At 37.4% G+C, this 14,712-nt stretch overlaps 1 protein-coding gene across 10 annotated transcripts in view; it reads left to right on the forward strand.

Moving 5' to 3' along the window:
* Positions 1-14,712, forward strand: part of ARHGAP12 (Rho GTPase activating protein 12) — a 76,296-nt gene that overhangs the window by 35,993 nt on the left and 25,591 nt on the right. For 6 of the 10 annotated variants that reach the window (XM_048293715.1, XM_048293706.1, XM_048293639.1 and 3 more), the window contains 3 exons: positions 1,900-2,040; positions 3,618-3,698; positions 11,954-12,079. In XM_048293715.1, coding sequence (XP_048149672.1) covers positions 1,900-2,040; positions 3,618-3,698; positions 11,954-12,079 — 348 coding nt within the window. The remainder of the gene's footprint in view (positions 1-1,899; positions 2,041-3,617; positions 3,699-11,953; positions 12,080-14,712) is intronic. The other 4 variants (XM_048293666.1, XM_048293695.1, XM_048293685.1 and 1 more) reach the window with 1 other exon arrangement.

Below are 14,712 nucleotides of genomic sequence, written 5' to 3' on the forward strand. Positions count from 1 at the left end.
CAGGAATTTTGTTGAAGTTTAGGTCTGCAAATGTACAGGATATGAGTTAAGCTTTGCAGCATCTAAACTATTATTATATGGATGCCGTGCAGATAGACACATTAACAGTCATTCCTACTATACAACAGTGGTTTTTCTAGGAGAATTTTCATTTTTACGTCCAGTGTTTACTTTTACCTGTGTAGGGTGTTTCTTCAGTATCAGGAGTGGCTTGGAAGAGGCAAATACCAATATATTATATTATTAGGTCATATCTCTGCAGATAGTAATGATAAAAAACGTCCAAAGTCTTCTACACTGATTGGCCATATGTCAGTTAAATTAATATTTAACCATTAAAACCATGTAAATTTAAATACGTGTATACAGTATAGTTATCCCATGAAACTGTAGTTCAAATGGGGCCAGTAGCACCCTTGGCAACTCTTCAGTCTTAATTCTGCAAGTGTAAAAATGGGACTGAAGACACCCCCCCACCCTGCTCCCTCCCCTTCCCACAGTGGTTAGGACTTGGCACATGAGAATTTCACATTGCCCCATGTGCAAGAGAGGTAGCATTGGCTAATCCATAATTTACATGCTTACATGTTCTGTAAGCTGTAGAGGACATGTACATTTTTTCATGTTCCTTAATTAATGGCCTAAAAATTTCCTGTGGGTTTTGCTGTGCTTGGTAAGTTGGCTCAGGTCAGTTGAAGGAGTTTGTGCCACACAAGTGGTGAGGTACTCAGAAAAGTAACACCAAAAACCTAGGTAGAAATCACTTGGATATGTCACTAAGCATGCAGTCTTCAAACCCACTGACTTTTTAAAAACTGGGAATTCTGATAATTGAATATTTTTTGTAAGACTTAATTTTTTTGGGAGAGGTTGTTTCCTATTTAAAATTGAAATTGTGTCTCTCTCCTGCCTTACAGTTTTACTCAAGACCCTTATGCCAGTGTTATTGACCCCATAGTATTTTACTCCTGTAGTTTCTGAGTAGCAGGATGTCTTAAATGTTATGCCTCCTGCTAGCTGAGGGTCCAAGACACTGATAGAGGAAATCTGCATAGAATTCCTCAGGAGACCATGGTGTAGAGATGTTGTGGGAGATGAAAGCAGAGAGATTTTTTTTTTTTTGATGCATGCAATGGATGCTTGTGTTAGCAAGGGGATGAAAAAGGTTTATGGGGGAACAGAAATTGTTTGATGTGTGTGTAAGATCTTTTCTCTGTGTTACACACCAAGCCTGTTCCTAACATCATAATTTACTTCTACCTTCAGAAAGCAATTTTTCACCTCAGCTAGCTGTGCCTGGTGGAAAGCCTTGCTTTTGCAATGCTCTTTGTCATATGTATCAGAGTTGGAAGGAGGACAGAGGAAATTTATAATATTTTTAAGATGCATTGGGCAAATACTGTAAAATGCTGGGACCTAAGAAGGTGGAACTGGAGTTTCAAGTTGTCCTCAATCACTATTGTGTTTCCAGATGTATTTGAGAAAAGGAGAAGGATTTAGGTGTGAAATTTGGGATGTTGGTAGAAAACCAAGGCAGCAGGGCTCCCAGGTTTTTTTAAGGCAATGCAGATTACTAAAGCTAACTTTCTTCATCATTCAGTAATGTAAATTTGTAGGAATGAAATTTAGATAGGCAAAACCCCTGGAGTTTAAATTTGACTAGCTGAAACATGGTATAGTGGAAATAAAAAGAAATGTATCAGTATAAGCTAGTTGTTCTGAAAATACTTTGACTTGTTGGTTCTGTAAAAATGCTTCTCATTCTCTCATATAACGTATAAAAATGTGAACTCCCTGATTTCATTACTATTCTCTTTCTAGTCAAATAATCTTTGATCTTTCAGATTTTAAAGCACTTTCATTCTCAAAACTGCCTTATATGTTTCTGACTACTTGTAGCATCTTTCATCAGAAGAAAACGACCACAGTTCTTGTTACAGCCAGTCAGATAGTCAGTATGGTTCTCCTCCAAAGGGTTGGTCAGAAGAGTTGGATGAACATGGTCAAACCTTATATACCAATGACTATACTAATGAAAAGGTACTTTTTCCTTCTTCTCATCATGTGTTCTAAATCTTTTCCACTAATTCACTTCTAGAAATGAAACCTGCATTTCCAAAAGTGAAGAGCATACCTCAGTAGTATCTCCTTTTGGTTTTTTTTAAACTATGCATGAAGCTTTAGCAAATGTACTGACTTTTTTAATGTATGTTTTTTGTTATTTAAATTTAAATTATTAGAAGTTTTATTTCCAGTTGCATATCAGATTATATTAAATGAACATACCATGTATATATTTTTTTTTAGTTCTTGTCCTCCCCCATCCTCTTGGTTATGCTTCAGGAATGAACTTCATACCAATAAGTTTTTCTTACTGTCTTTTAAGAGCTGTTCTTGTCTACATAGACCTTCCAGTTAAGATGTTTTTAAACAGAATAGTGCTACTTTATCACTTCCATAATTTCCTTTATTAGAGATTTTCACTACAGCTTTCAGATGTAGACAAACTTCTTAATTAAACTACAGCCATATCAGCAGATTTATGCTCAGCTCTTATTATCTAGTTGCTACTGACAACTTACTGTGATTCTGGGCATGCTGTAAAAATTTCTCCCACACAGGATAAATTACAGTATTTGTTTATATTTGTAAAGCAGTCCATTTTTTAAAGTTGTTCACTGAAGTTGCATTTTGAGTTTTTTAAACTTCTGAAGTGTTCAGTGAAACAGTACTTTGTTTATCATATTACAGCACCACCTGTTCTCCAGTTAAGTATGCAAGTTTTATTTGCAAGAAGTTTCTAAATAATTGGATTTATGTCAATTGTAGAATTTTATCCTCTTTAATCTGTTTCTGACAAACATCTGTAAAGCACATTCCTATGTTTTAGCAAAAATGCAGCCTTCTTTTTTAAGTGCACTGGGATTGACAAAAAACAGCATTTCCTACCACAAACAGTTATAGGAAGGCAATCTTGTGAAACCTGCTTGAGCCAAGAGCCTTGCTGTGAGTGTTTCTGTATTTTTCTGCAATCATCTTGTTGATTTTTGCTCATTAAAATTCTTTCTTTCTGCATGACCAATCCCAGTTGTCATAGGTTTACCTCTTTGTGGGAGGTGCTTGTAGAGATTAGAGAAATTACATTATCTTCTTCAGGATTTCTCTAGGGACTGCATCTCATATTTCCATTGATGTTTTTAAAAGTTGTTCAACAAGTGCATATATCTCTCAAACTACCAGCAGTTGCTGATTGAACTTCTTGTAATTTTATGTATAAGATCCTGGTGCAGATCTGATGGAAAGATTGTGCCTCCCTAAACTGACAATGTAATGTTGATAAGAATGAGATATGGCAAAAAAATATCTGTTTATCACAATCTCTTGTGTGATATTGCAGGACTTTTTTTCTGAGGAGTTACAGAAGGAAAAACCAGGATATTGGAAACTCTTGCTCTCATTGCAATCTAACCCTGGTTAGTTAATGGAGGCTGTGCATTAGACACTGCTGAAGTGGATGGCACTTAATTAAAAATTAACTTTAAATCTCAGGTCTCAGAGATGTACTGTTGTGATTGTCACTCTGATTATGTTTTCTATCATCACATTTCTTTCTGCAGTGGATAAAACATGCAGATGAACAAGGTAGACCATACTACTACAGTGCTGATGGTTCCCGATCAGAGTGGGAGTTACCTAAGGTGAGTGACCTAAAAAAGAAACTTTAACAACTTGGGGCTTTCCCCTCTTCCTGAATACGTGTTCTGTCGGGCCTTTAATGTGAGGTATTAACCTCACAAGGACTCAGATATTGCTCTTTGTTATTTATTGCATTTTTGTGGAATTTCTGATTGTGAAGAGAAAAAAAAATATGCTCAAGGACATGAAAATGGATGTATCTTCGGATGTTGAAGGAGATCTGGTGTTTTTGCTGAACTGAGCAAAGGTTTTATGCAGGGCCGCAGAATAATATCTGTGATTTTTGCTGTGATAAAGAAAACCTGTATAGGAAAAAGAGAAATCTTCACTGAGAAACTGTAGTCTGTTTTTAGTACCCTCCAAAGTGCTTATACAGGCAAGTGTTGAAAAGCAAAAGTTACAGCAGAGTTTTGTGGTGTCTTTGAGGATGACACAGTTTCACCAGAAATGTGTTCTGGTATTTATTAATTTTGTAGTGAAAATAAAAATTTGTAGGGAAGTGACAGACCTAGGGACACTTGGTAGTCTGAGGATGTATCTAATACTATTCAATTCTCATATTCACTTTGAAAAACTGTAGGGCATTTGTCATATGGATGTTGTTATATATGTCTTCCCTGCTATTTTTTTGTCCAATACTACCTAATAAGGTGTGACCATTAAAAAAAATTGTTTCACACAAAACTGTATCCATAAATACACAAAAAAGCATGTTTCTCCATTATTGTTTTATCAATACAAAAATCAGTGTCTCAAGTCACTTCCACTTAGAAAGGAGCAACCTTAATAGGTAGTGCTTTCATAATATTTGTGATAAAATATTTACATTGAAATTTATGAATGACGTTATATACTAAGCTGGTTTTTTATGTCAGTAAAAGAATTTGCATCTGAGTCACTGAAGAGTTGAGTTGGCTTTGAGAATTCTCCTATGTTAGTCTGATGCATTAGGTAACTTAGATTTTGTAACATGCAGAAGTGTTACAATGAGAGTTCAATGTAACAATATAATCTGTACCTATCAGTTTTAAAAGCTATTTAGCTTTTGATTAGTTACTGGATTTATTAGAAGTCTGAAAATCTGATAGACCAGATTTTACCAGAAGGAATTATTATTTCAGTATGTATAATTGAAATTAATTTTGGGGAATAATGTCATGGGTACTTCATTCTACAACTTCTGCTGTGTTGAAAGTTTTAACTTGGAAGAAATTGTGTTTCACAAAAATAGATTGAGTTTGGATTTGAATTAAATAGCAAATTGCCTTTAATCACATTAGAATAAAAGTCACAAAGGTAACCCAGAACCGCTACCGGAGGCATAAAGGAGTGGTTCCAATATTTGTTTAATAGTGCATGTTATTCTAGTGATTCTAAACAAAATCTGAGTTCTGTTGTATTAGTAGTCACCTCCAAAATGAAACATAGCCTTTGGTGTGTAATTTGTGATCTGATATGTTTTAGTTCTTGTTTATTTAAAAGTGATCACATATTGCTGTTAGAAATTTTCCTTAAAAATTATTTCTAATGATCCATTTGGGCAGAATGTACTTTTTAATTCTTTCTTGAAACTAGTCAATCTTGGCTGGCAGCAATTACAAGGTTCACAGAAGAAAATGAGCAATTGACTCTTAGATTCATGATCCAAGAGTCTCTGTATTTCCAGAAATCCTTGGCTTTTAACTTAAAATTCTGTGGAATAGATTAAATATTTCAACAAAAGATTTAGGTAGTTTATGTAGCTATATATTTGAAGATGTTATGCTTGTGAGTAGTTAAGCATGATTGAGGATTAGTCTCTCAAAGATCTTGATGAAGCTAGCTTTAAAAGTACTTAAAACAAACAAATTAGAAAGACCACTCAGACCACAAAACTTCTTTGAAAAAGAAAATCTATACTGAAAACTCTCTTGAGTAGTGAGAGAAAACCATAGAAAGATCTCAGCATTGTAACACTTGCTTAAATGAAAAGTAAGATACTAGGAAAAATCCTACTCTTGCTTAGGTTTTTTTTTTTTCCAGTGTATTTAGCAAAATATTGGGTTCCAAATCTTGTGAAATAGTGATGGAATAGCATGGTCATGTAATGCTATTAAACCAGAAAAAGAAGAGAATCCTTTTGTTAGATAGTTCTTAATAATCTGGATTTCATTAGAACTAAAAATGGTTCAGAGGTTTCTGGAAATAGCACACTAGCTGAGCTAATACTATGACATTAAAAATCTTCTGAGTAATGGAATTAACTATAAATGTTCACATGCTTGGGAATAACACACTGTTCTTGTATATGTGTTAAAAATTGTGAGGGTATATGTTGGGAAGGGAGGGCAGTTACAAAACAAATTACTTTAGACAGTCTCACAGAAACCCCTCCAGTCATGTGAATTTAAATAACATCTAGGAATAGCTGGATGCCTCTGGCTAAAAATGATGTTTCAGTTGGAGTAGCTTTGACAACTGCTGAAAAGTCTATTAAGGCTCATGATGAGTGTGACCCAGCTTTCTGCAGTGGAAGAGAAGCACATACTGAATTAATCTTTAAAATGGATAATAATATTTTAATCATAGTTTCTACTAGATCTTGCAGAAGACTGAGATTTCTGATCTGCAGCATTCTACTGTATTCAGGTTTTGGTTCTTGCCAATTATTAAAAAAAAAAAACCCCAACAAAACAATCAAACAACAAAAAACCCCAACAAACCAGCAATTAAAAGTTAGATCACTATAATGAAATACGTTTATTTCCTCTGTAGGTTAAGGAGGGCTACAACCCTACTCCAGAAACCTAGTTTTCTAATAGGAGTTTTATGGCTTAAGCAAATGAGAAATCTGTATTAAGGGTGAAGGGAATTAAATTCATCTCAGGAGTGATAACTCTATAATTTCTGAAGTTTTAAAAAAAGTTAACCTATCAAAATGACCAAAAAAAAGGGTGGGAAAGCTATCTAATAAATATTGAAATAAATAGATTAGAGGGGAGTTAAAAAGGACAACCTAATAAAAAGTAGAAATTAAAAATCTCTCTGATTTTCAAAATGCATCCTAGTCCAATACCTGGCATAAGAGCATGATGCTTGGCCTTCCTCTGAGCGAGCTCACTCATTGAAGAGTAACCTTTAGAAGAAAATGTGTGTACTATAGCCCTCTGGAGTGAACTCAGTTTTAGTGTTAATATTTACAGACTGTGATATTGCAATTGCATGTGTTCTTCTCACAAGTTCCTGCAGCATAAACTCTCCTTGCTGTATCCACAGAGGAAGCAGTAGCTGGAGGACCTTCATTTTTGGCAGTGTTACTGGACCAGCAGTCTGTTAATTCACTCTGTGCACTGCCAGCATGGGGGCCTCAGTTCTGATACTTGGTGAATGGTTTTCTTGCTGGAGACCTGAAAACTGTCAGACAGAGCATGATAGCTGAAAAAATGACAGTAAAACAGGGTGCGGGTAATGTCAGGAATATATCATGCAATCAAATAGTGAAAGAAAATAAATAGGAGAACACGTAAATAAAGCTTGGTTGTCTTATGATAAATTTGTCTTGTTCTGAGCTGTGCTGCTGGATTTGAGGTTACCCTGTGTGTTGGCATTTGAGTCTACTGCAAGTCAATGCACTAGGCAGTTTCGTTAGCAATAGTGAACCAGCTTCACATTCTTGTCCTAAAATTTGGGATTGGCTGGCGAAAGTTGAGACAGCCTCAGGTGGTGCAAGGATCCAGGTGGTTTTTACTAACAAAAGTGATACAACAAACCCGAGTTAAGTATGAGAAGGCAGTCAGATTTTTTCCCCTTTCTCTTTGTGTATTTCTACTCACAAAGCCTGGTCTCATCTTCCTCATTTGTCCTGGGGTTTAGTGGCTCCCACTTCCCCCCAGCTTTTGCTTGGGCATACAACAGGACCTGTGGCAATCAGCAAGAGCTTAGGGCCGCTCATCAAAGATGAGCGGTCTTGGTGACCCTGAGGATTAAAAGGAGAAGCAGTGGATGTCCAAAACAGCAAAATGAACAAAATATGCTATCCAGAGGTGTCTTTCAGTAACTGGTACATTTGAGCTAGAGCGGCTTGTGCCAATGGTCTCCTCATTCTGCCTGGGTTCTGTTCCTTCAGTGAGGCTGATGCCTCCAACTTCTGCCACCCTGACATTCTGTGGCAGAGGAATCATCATTCCCTGGGGAAAGGAAGGGAATGAAGTCCCTTAAAAGGACAAAAATAATCCTTATTTATTTATTTATGGAGGTTTAAGAAAAATGCGTTACTGATTTAGTTGATAAGAAAAACAAAAGCTGTAACATAGGTGTTACATTTGTCACAACCTCAAAAAAGTTTATTCAAAACCAAGGACAGGTGGAACACTAGAAAGTCGTTTTGTTCTGAGGCAGCTTTAATTTTTTTAAAGAAGATTATTCTATTTCAGACAGTCTATTGGGACAACTGCAAATAACATATATGAGGTGCTAAAGGGTAGTAGTATAGCACAGTGTTTTTTAAATGCTGCTCTTTTGATCTTTGATTGCAGTAAGGTAAAATGCTTCACTTCAGGTCTTCACCAACTTTCAATTGGCTGCTTCCCAGTCATTTCTCCCTTTCGCCCCCCCTGTTCCTTCATCTGGCTGAGGATGTTGCTAACACAAACCAAGAAGAATCTTTTTTCTGTTTCTTAAAGCTGACAGATCTGTGTCATCTCTGTAAGAATGGGGACAACTGCTACAAATAACTTGGAGGTGTTGCATTTGTTTCAGCCACAATTAGGCTAGGACAGAGCCTTGAGCCATGCCATGTATCAGCTTAAAATTAAATAGAAATCACTCAGCCAGTTGAGAAGGTTAGAAAATTTTATACTGAGACAAAGAAAGCCTTTAAGTAGCTGGAGAAGGTACTGAACAAATTCAGCAATGAAAAGAATACTGTGTGACCTAAATTTACACCACTGGTGTCCTTAACCTACAGGAAGAGCTGTTACAAAAGAATCCCTGCTTTGCTTGGTGTGTGCAGTCAGAGAATGAACAATTTGCTCATGTGCCCCCTGTGTGATAGGAGATGCTCCCAATGAAATGGGGAACAAGCTGAGGTGATGTGCCAGAGGGGTTGATGTAATGGGACAAATTTGAATTTGTGGAGGATTTTCAAGGAGCAGTAGTGTGTAAATTTGGAGTTGTGTGCTACATTTTAAAATGCTTTAGAGTTAGAAAAATAACATAGCACCCTAAGAAGATGCTGTCAAGGCACATGGTGTAGCAGGGGTTGTCCCACCAAGGCAGTGTGTCATCTTGAATGAGTCAGATTTATTGCAGTGGACAGCCCTTGCCTGATCTCTGTCTTCAAGATTACACCAAGTCTTAGGCATAGAAAGCCTGCTTATGGTTATGTAAAAACAAGATTTTGTGTGAGGGAAGGCAAGCCCAACCTAGTTTCTGGTAAACAATGGTAAATACTGCAAATGCAGGAGGAGGGACAGCAGCTCCTCCGCAGGCAGGAGTCCTGTAGAGTGTCAGAAAGAGAATCGGACCTGAAGCTGTTCTGCAAGGCTTTTTGACCTAAGATTGGGTGGGGGCAGAGCAAAAAGTTGCAGGGTGGTGTCATCCAACCAGGTAAGGCTTCCATCTCTGGCCACCTCTCCCCTAGCCAGTGGACTTTACCTGGCCTAGAGGGTGGTGAGTTCTACTGGACAATGTGCAGTCTGGAGCAGTGTCTCTGTCTTCCTCTGTTTCTCTTTGGAGATCACAGACCAATTCATTTATTTTAAAAGTGGAGACTTGTCTTGAGCCCAGAAGCACAAAACTTTTAATTTCCTCATCACCCTTCTCCCCGGTGTGTTTTACTGTTTACAATGAATAAAACAAACAAACAAACAACCTCATAGACATCTGAGAAAAAAAAGATTTACTTGAAGTTTCTATTGTGAGAAAATGGGGCAAAAATGTCAAGTGTTCCCTTTAAAGACTTGTCAGTTTATTAGCACTGTTTGTATCACCAATGCAAATTATTTAAGCTGGTTAAGATGCATGGAGCTCAGTGTTCCTGAGTTGTTAGCAGAGCTTTGCTGATGAGCTCCATATAATGTTGCTTTGTTTTCTTGTTAAATGTTTACTAAAACTGGAATTTCATGTTGTAGTTCCTTACTCCTTCAAGGTGGGGCTTTCTGTTAGAGAAGTTAACTCCTGTTGGCTTGTGATAGTACCAAAGGCACCGTTTAAATATAGATGACCTGTGCCCATATCCTAACTTCTAAAATGTACTTAAATTCAAGATAAATTACTATAAAATACATACTTGTTTATTCAATTCCTTGAGTTACTCAAATGGAAAGTGCATGGAAGATTACCATAAATAATGTATACCAGCGTCAGTGATGTGTAAATCTGTTTCTGAAACAAACAGTTCTGTTTCATAGCAAGAACTGTGTTTGAATCTCCCACTTAAATGGGTTAGAGCTGCTGCAAGGAATGCTGTTTGTTGCAGCCTTTGTGATTTAGACATAGTTTCACTGAAAACTGTTTAGATTTTAGTTGTAATACTGGCAGGCAATTTTGTTGCGTGTTGCTCAGCTTTCTGCCGTGATTTGGGTTGGAGTAGCACAGTCAGAGTGGATATTTCCGTAACAACAAAGCAAGCCAGTACTAGGGTCCTTTCAGCATGTATCATGGCTCAGCTTTTGATTTAACAAGGAGACAAACTGAGAGGTGCTTAAACCTCACTGCTGTAAGGAAGCAGTTGTCATGTGAGTGGAAATGTGCTGAAGCCAGTACAAAAGCAGTGCAGGCTCGGAAGTGACTTTCTGCAGTGACAGCTGATATGCTTCTGTCTGTATGTGAACTACCAAATTTTATTCTTGCACTGCAAGATCCATTCACTTGGGAGTGTTTTACTAGTTTTGTGCATATTAAAATAATGTATCAGAATGCTAGTTATTTAGCTTTTAAGCATCTGTTATCTTATTGGAGCATTAACTCAGTTCATAGTAAAATACAAAGCTACCTCAAGCATCATGAGTGCCATGGCAGTAGCAAGGCCGGTTCCTTATTTGGGCAATAAATATAACTGTATTATGCAATTTTGGTTAGATTTGGCATTTATGTTGTCTAGGTTAAACCTTGCTATGCTTTGTTGGTATGTGCAGGTATATGTTATTCTGTCTTTGAACACCTGAGGCTCTTAGGTTACAGCAAGAATCAGTAGCAAAACTGTAGAACTTGGTGTCCTTGCAGAGATTATTGCTTTAGCCTTCTCAGGTAAAGGGGGCACTTCACTTTTCTTTGTTATTTCCTACCTAGTGGATTCTAGTGCTTTACATGACTCCACAAATGCTGCCTTAAGTTTCTTTCTATGTGCAGATTTTAGTCTTTTGATACTGACTAGAAAGAATGAGATTTTTAAAAATTACTTAAAACCCCCATACATTGATGTTGTCTTTTCTTGTTTGTATTTTCAGTATTAAACTTGGTTTGAAATATTTTTAGAGTTTTTTATAACATATTGATTGTGATGCTGTAAAATAGCAGCACTATTAATGTAAAGTATGCTGCAATTCTGAGATCTAGTTAAATGCCATGTCCTTCTCATGACCCTCACATTTTCTCAGCGAGTTTGCATGCTCTTGAGTTACTAGAAAACCTATGTTATGATAAATATGGTCTCTCCGTAGTTGTTACAGCTCTGCTAAGTCTTAAAATTATTTCCTGCTAAATATTTATCTCCCATGCTTGTGGTGTGTACATTCCACACCAAAAAATTATTTTATTAGCAATTTGATGTGTTTATTCTGAAAAAGCAAGTTCTCACCCTTGTGTCTCCTCTCCTAGACATCCCAAATCTTTGGGTTAAAGGCAATTAAATGCCTTACTGCAGGATAATTGGGTTTTCTTTTTCTTACGCAAGAGCTAGACAGGTGCTGTAGTACTGTCAGTGCAATATGAAGAGTGAATGTTTGAATCCTGTATTTACTGTAATTCCTTGGTGGTTCTCAGTACCCTGTTGGGTTGCAAAATCAGCAGTATCTGTTGCAGAAGAAAACAAACATCTCTCTGCCAATTGAGAGTATTATCCCAAGACGCCAGTCTGAGTTACTGCTTCACAGAGGACTACAGGAGAAAGGACAATTCTGAAGACTAAATGCAAAATAAAACCAAGGCTGTTTTCACACCCCTGGGTGGTGACATCAGGAGTCTGAAAGTTTGCACTGTTTAGGCATATGAGTGGTATATCCAAGTCTTGTTTGCGTGAATTAGATTCTACTTAAAATTTTATTTTTCTTTTCTTTAGTATAATGCTTCACCACAGCAGCAGAGAGATATAATAAAGAGTAGGAGTCTGGACAGGAGGCTGCAGGAACCAATAGTTCTAACAAAATGGAGGCACAGCACGATTGTGCTGGACACCAACGACAAGGTAGGAGCAAGTTATCAGCATGCTGAAATGCCACTTGTTTCTGACGTGTGACATATTTAATGTCCCAGAAATGACTATGCCTGCATTTCTGAAACTTCTTTTTTTTTACTGTCTCTTATATCATTGTGTATAACATGCAGCAAAACCAAGGGCTGTTCAATAACTTCACTACTGTTACTTTGTGAATAGTAGCTCTTTTCTTGTCCTTGAAGTATTTAAACTAGTGTTAGTTCAGGGGAAAAGCTGTATGTGGTTACAACAGGGTTGTAATATTGTTATTGAAGGGCAGAGGACAGTACTGAAAGTGCTGAAGCACTTGGCTTTGATCCTCTCCAGAGCTGAGCTGGTGTTTAATCTGAAAAATGCTGCGAGTCAGTAACAATAAAAGCTGTTTTCTGCCCACTCTTAGGGCATGTTCATGTTAGTCTCTTTGGGCTGTACGGTAACAAATGCTGCATACGCCAGCAAGGAGACAGGGCCTCTCCCTTGCTCTCCCTCTGTTTTGACCTTTTTCCTGCCATTTCTGCTTTGTGCTGGGCCGTTTGGGCTGTGGGTGAGGAGAGCTGACGTGAGCTGAGCAGGGAGGAACTGAATCGGGTGCTGTAAGGTGATGACATGTTGGTTTCTGTAGCTTCTCTGCAGTCTGTCCCAAGATTCATAGAAAATGAAATACTTGGTAGTGCTGAAGTCTTAGCACAAACTTCTCAGAATGAAATACCAGGAAATGGCATTGTAAGCTCCCTTTTCCTAAAATTCCAAGAAAAAAGTTAAATGAATGCAGATTTGAAAGTACTGAGGAAAAGCCTGTGAGTGGCCATGTGACATCACAGATGTCAAAACCAAACTTGAATGGACCAAACACAGTAGTTGGAATGACAATGGATCTGCTGCCCGGGACATTACTTGCTTGACCTGTTGTTTCCATTTTAATGGACTTGCTGTTCATGAGTTGACTTAGCTCTTCAGAACAGGATTTATTGGATTTGATCTTGAGCTTTTGAGTTGTCAGTTTAGGATGTATCATGTGTGGTGTTGAGGAGGCATTGGGCCGTGCTTGGCTGGAGACTTTGCACCTCTCGGCATTAATTCAGCTCGAGCGATTCTGAGATCCCCCTGCTGCTCCTTTTCCCTCACTCCTCCTCTTCCTCTGCCTCACACATCCTTCTGTACTCAGTGTGTTGTGGCACCACATGAGACAAAGCGTAGATGGAGCCCTGATAAATGAAAGCTGAGTGGACACTTCTAGCCTCATGTGCAGTTTATGCTTCATAGGTATGAATGATTTTGTTGGAGATAGCCTGAAGTTCTGGCTTCGCTTTTAAAGGAAGACTTAATTTTTTTTTTTTTTTGGCATAAGAGTTACTGCTGTTTTGGAAAGAACTTTATGCAGTGCTGTACTGAATGAAGAAGCTTTTGTAGAACATTGAATAAGTGGAGCTGTTTACATTTCTTCAGGGCTCAGTGTTCATATATCAAGAACTTAAACCTAATGAAGCAAACATGGAAGTGCACAAATGCTATGGGTAATAACCAAAAGGAACTCTATTTGAACTGCATTTGTGAAGTCTTAAGTCAGCAGCCTAAAGTTCCTTTAACAGTTTCCAAGCATGTAGAGAGCATGTGTTTTTTATTGGTAAGGAGAAAATAGTTTATATGAAGCACAACATTAATGCCTTGAGAAAATTAAAAACATGTAGTGGTGCAGTAAACTAATGTTTTGTGGAAAGACAAATAATTTTTAATGCATTAATGCAGCTGTTTTATTACCACTAGCAGGCACACTGTTAATATATTCTGCTTTATATTACTATGTGGAAAGGGAATGGTTCATTACCACAAATACTGGATTTATTGTTCCAGCGTTGCTTTTACTGTATGAAAGCTATCTCAAATTCAGAATGAAGCAGAAAGGAAAACAACTGGTATTTGTCTGGATGGGCACATGAACCCCAAGCTTTCTTTTTAGCTGTCTCCTAGGGAAGTTGTTTTCTTTTTATTTTCTTTATTTGTTTTTTTTTCCTGGAAAAACAATGCAACTCAATTGCATGAAAAACAGCCAGTCAGAAGAGTACTTGAAATGTGTCAGGGTGAAAGTATGGGTTGCCATGGCTCATGACAACTTGATGATACCAAACATACTGGTTAACAGTTTATTGTTTGTGGCAAATATCTGGATATAGCCATCAGCTAAAAAAATTCATATGCATAGGAAAAAATGACTTCCTGGGAAGGACAGTTGATTTTCTTAATTTGAACAATTTTTTTTTTCTTTGCATACATCTGAAAATATGGAACATTTAGGCTGTTCTACTTATGAGTGCTGAAGTTCTCTGTTATTATGCTACTAAAAGAACTAGTGGGCCACTTCTCTAGGTAGATTTGCAAGTGATTTTAAAGCACAAGTGTGCAGAGTGCTATGTAATGCTGCAAAAGCAAACTGGGTTTAGGAGAGCTATCAAGGGATTTAAAAAGAGAGAGGGAGAGAAATGTGTTAACAGTAACAGAGAGCAAGTGATGTTTTTCTTCCATTTGGAATTCTTCACCAGATTTTCAGGCAATGTGTTTGTGCAAAGCAATCATTACTGCAGAGGAAATGCACATGCCTTTTTTTTTCGTCCAGATGGGCAATTTTT

The sequence above is a fragment of the Corvus hawaiiensis genome, chromosome 1 (assembly GCF_020740725.1).
Source record: "Corvus hawaiiensis isolate bCorHaw1 chromosome 1, bCorHaw1.pri.cur, whole genome shotgun sequence".
Taxonomy (NCBI): Eukaryota; Metazoa; Chordata; class Aves; order Passeriformes; family Corvidae; genus Corvus; species Corvus hawaiiensis.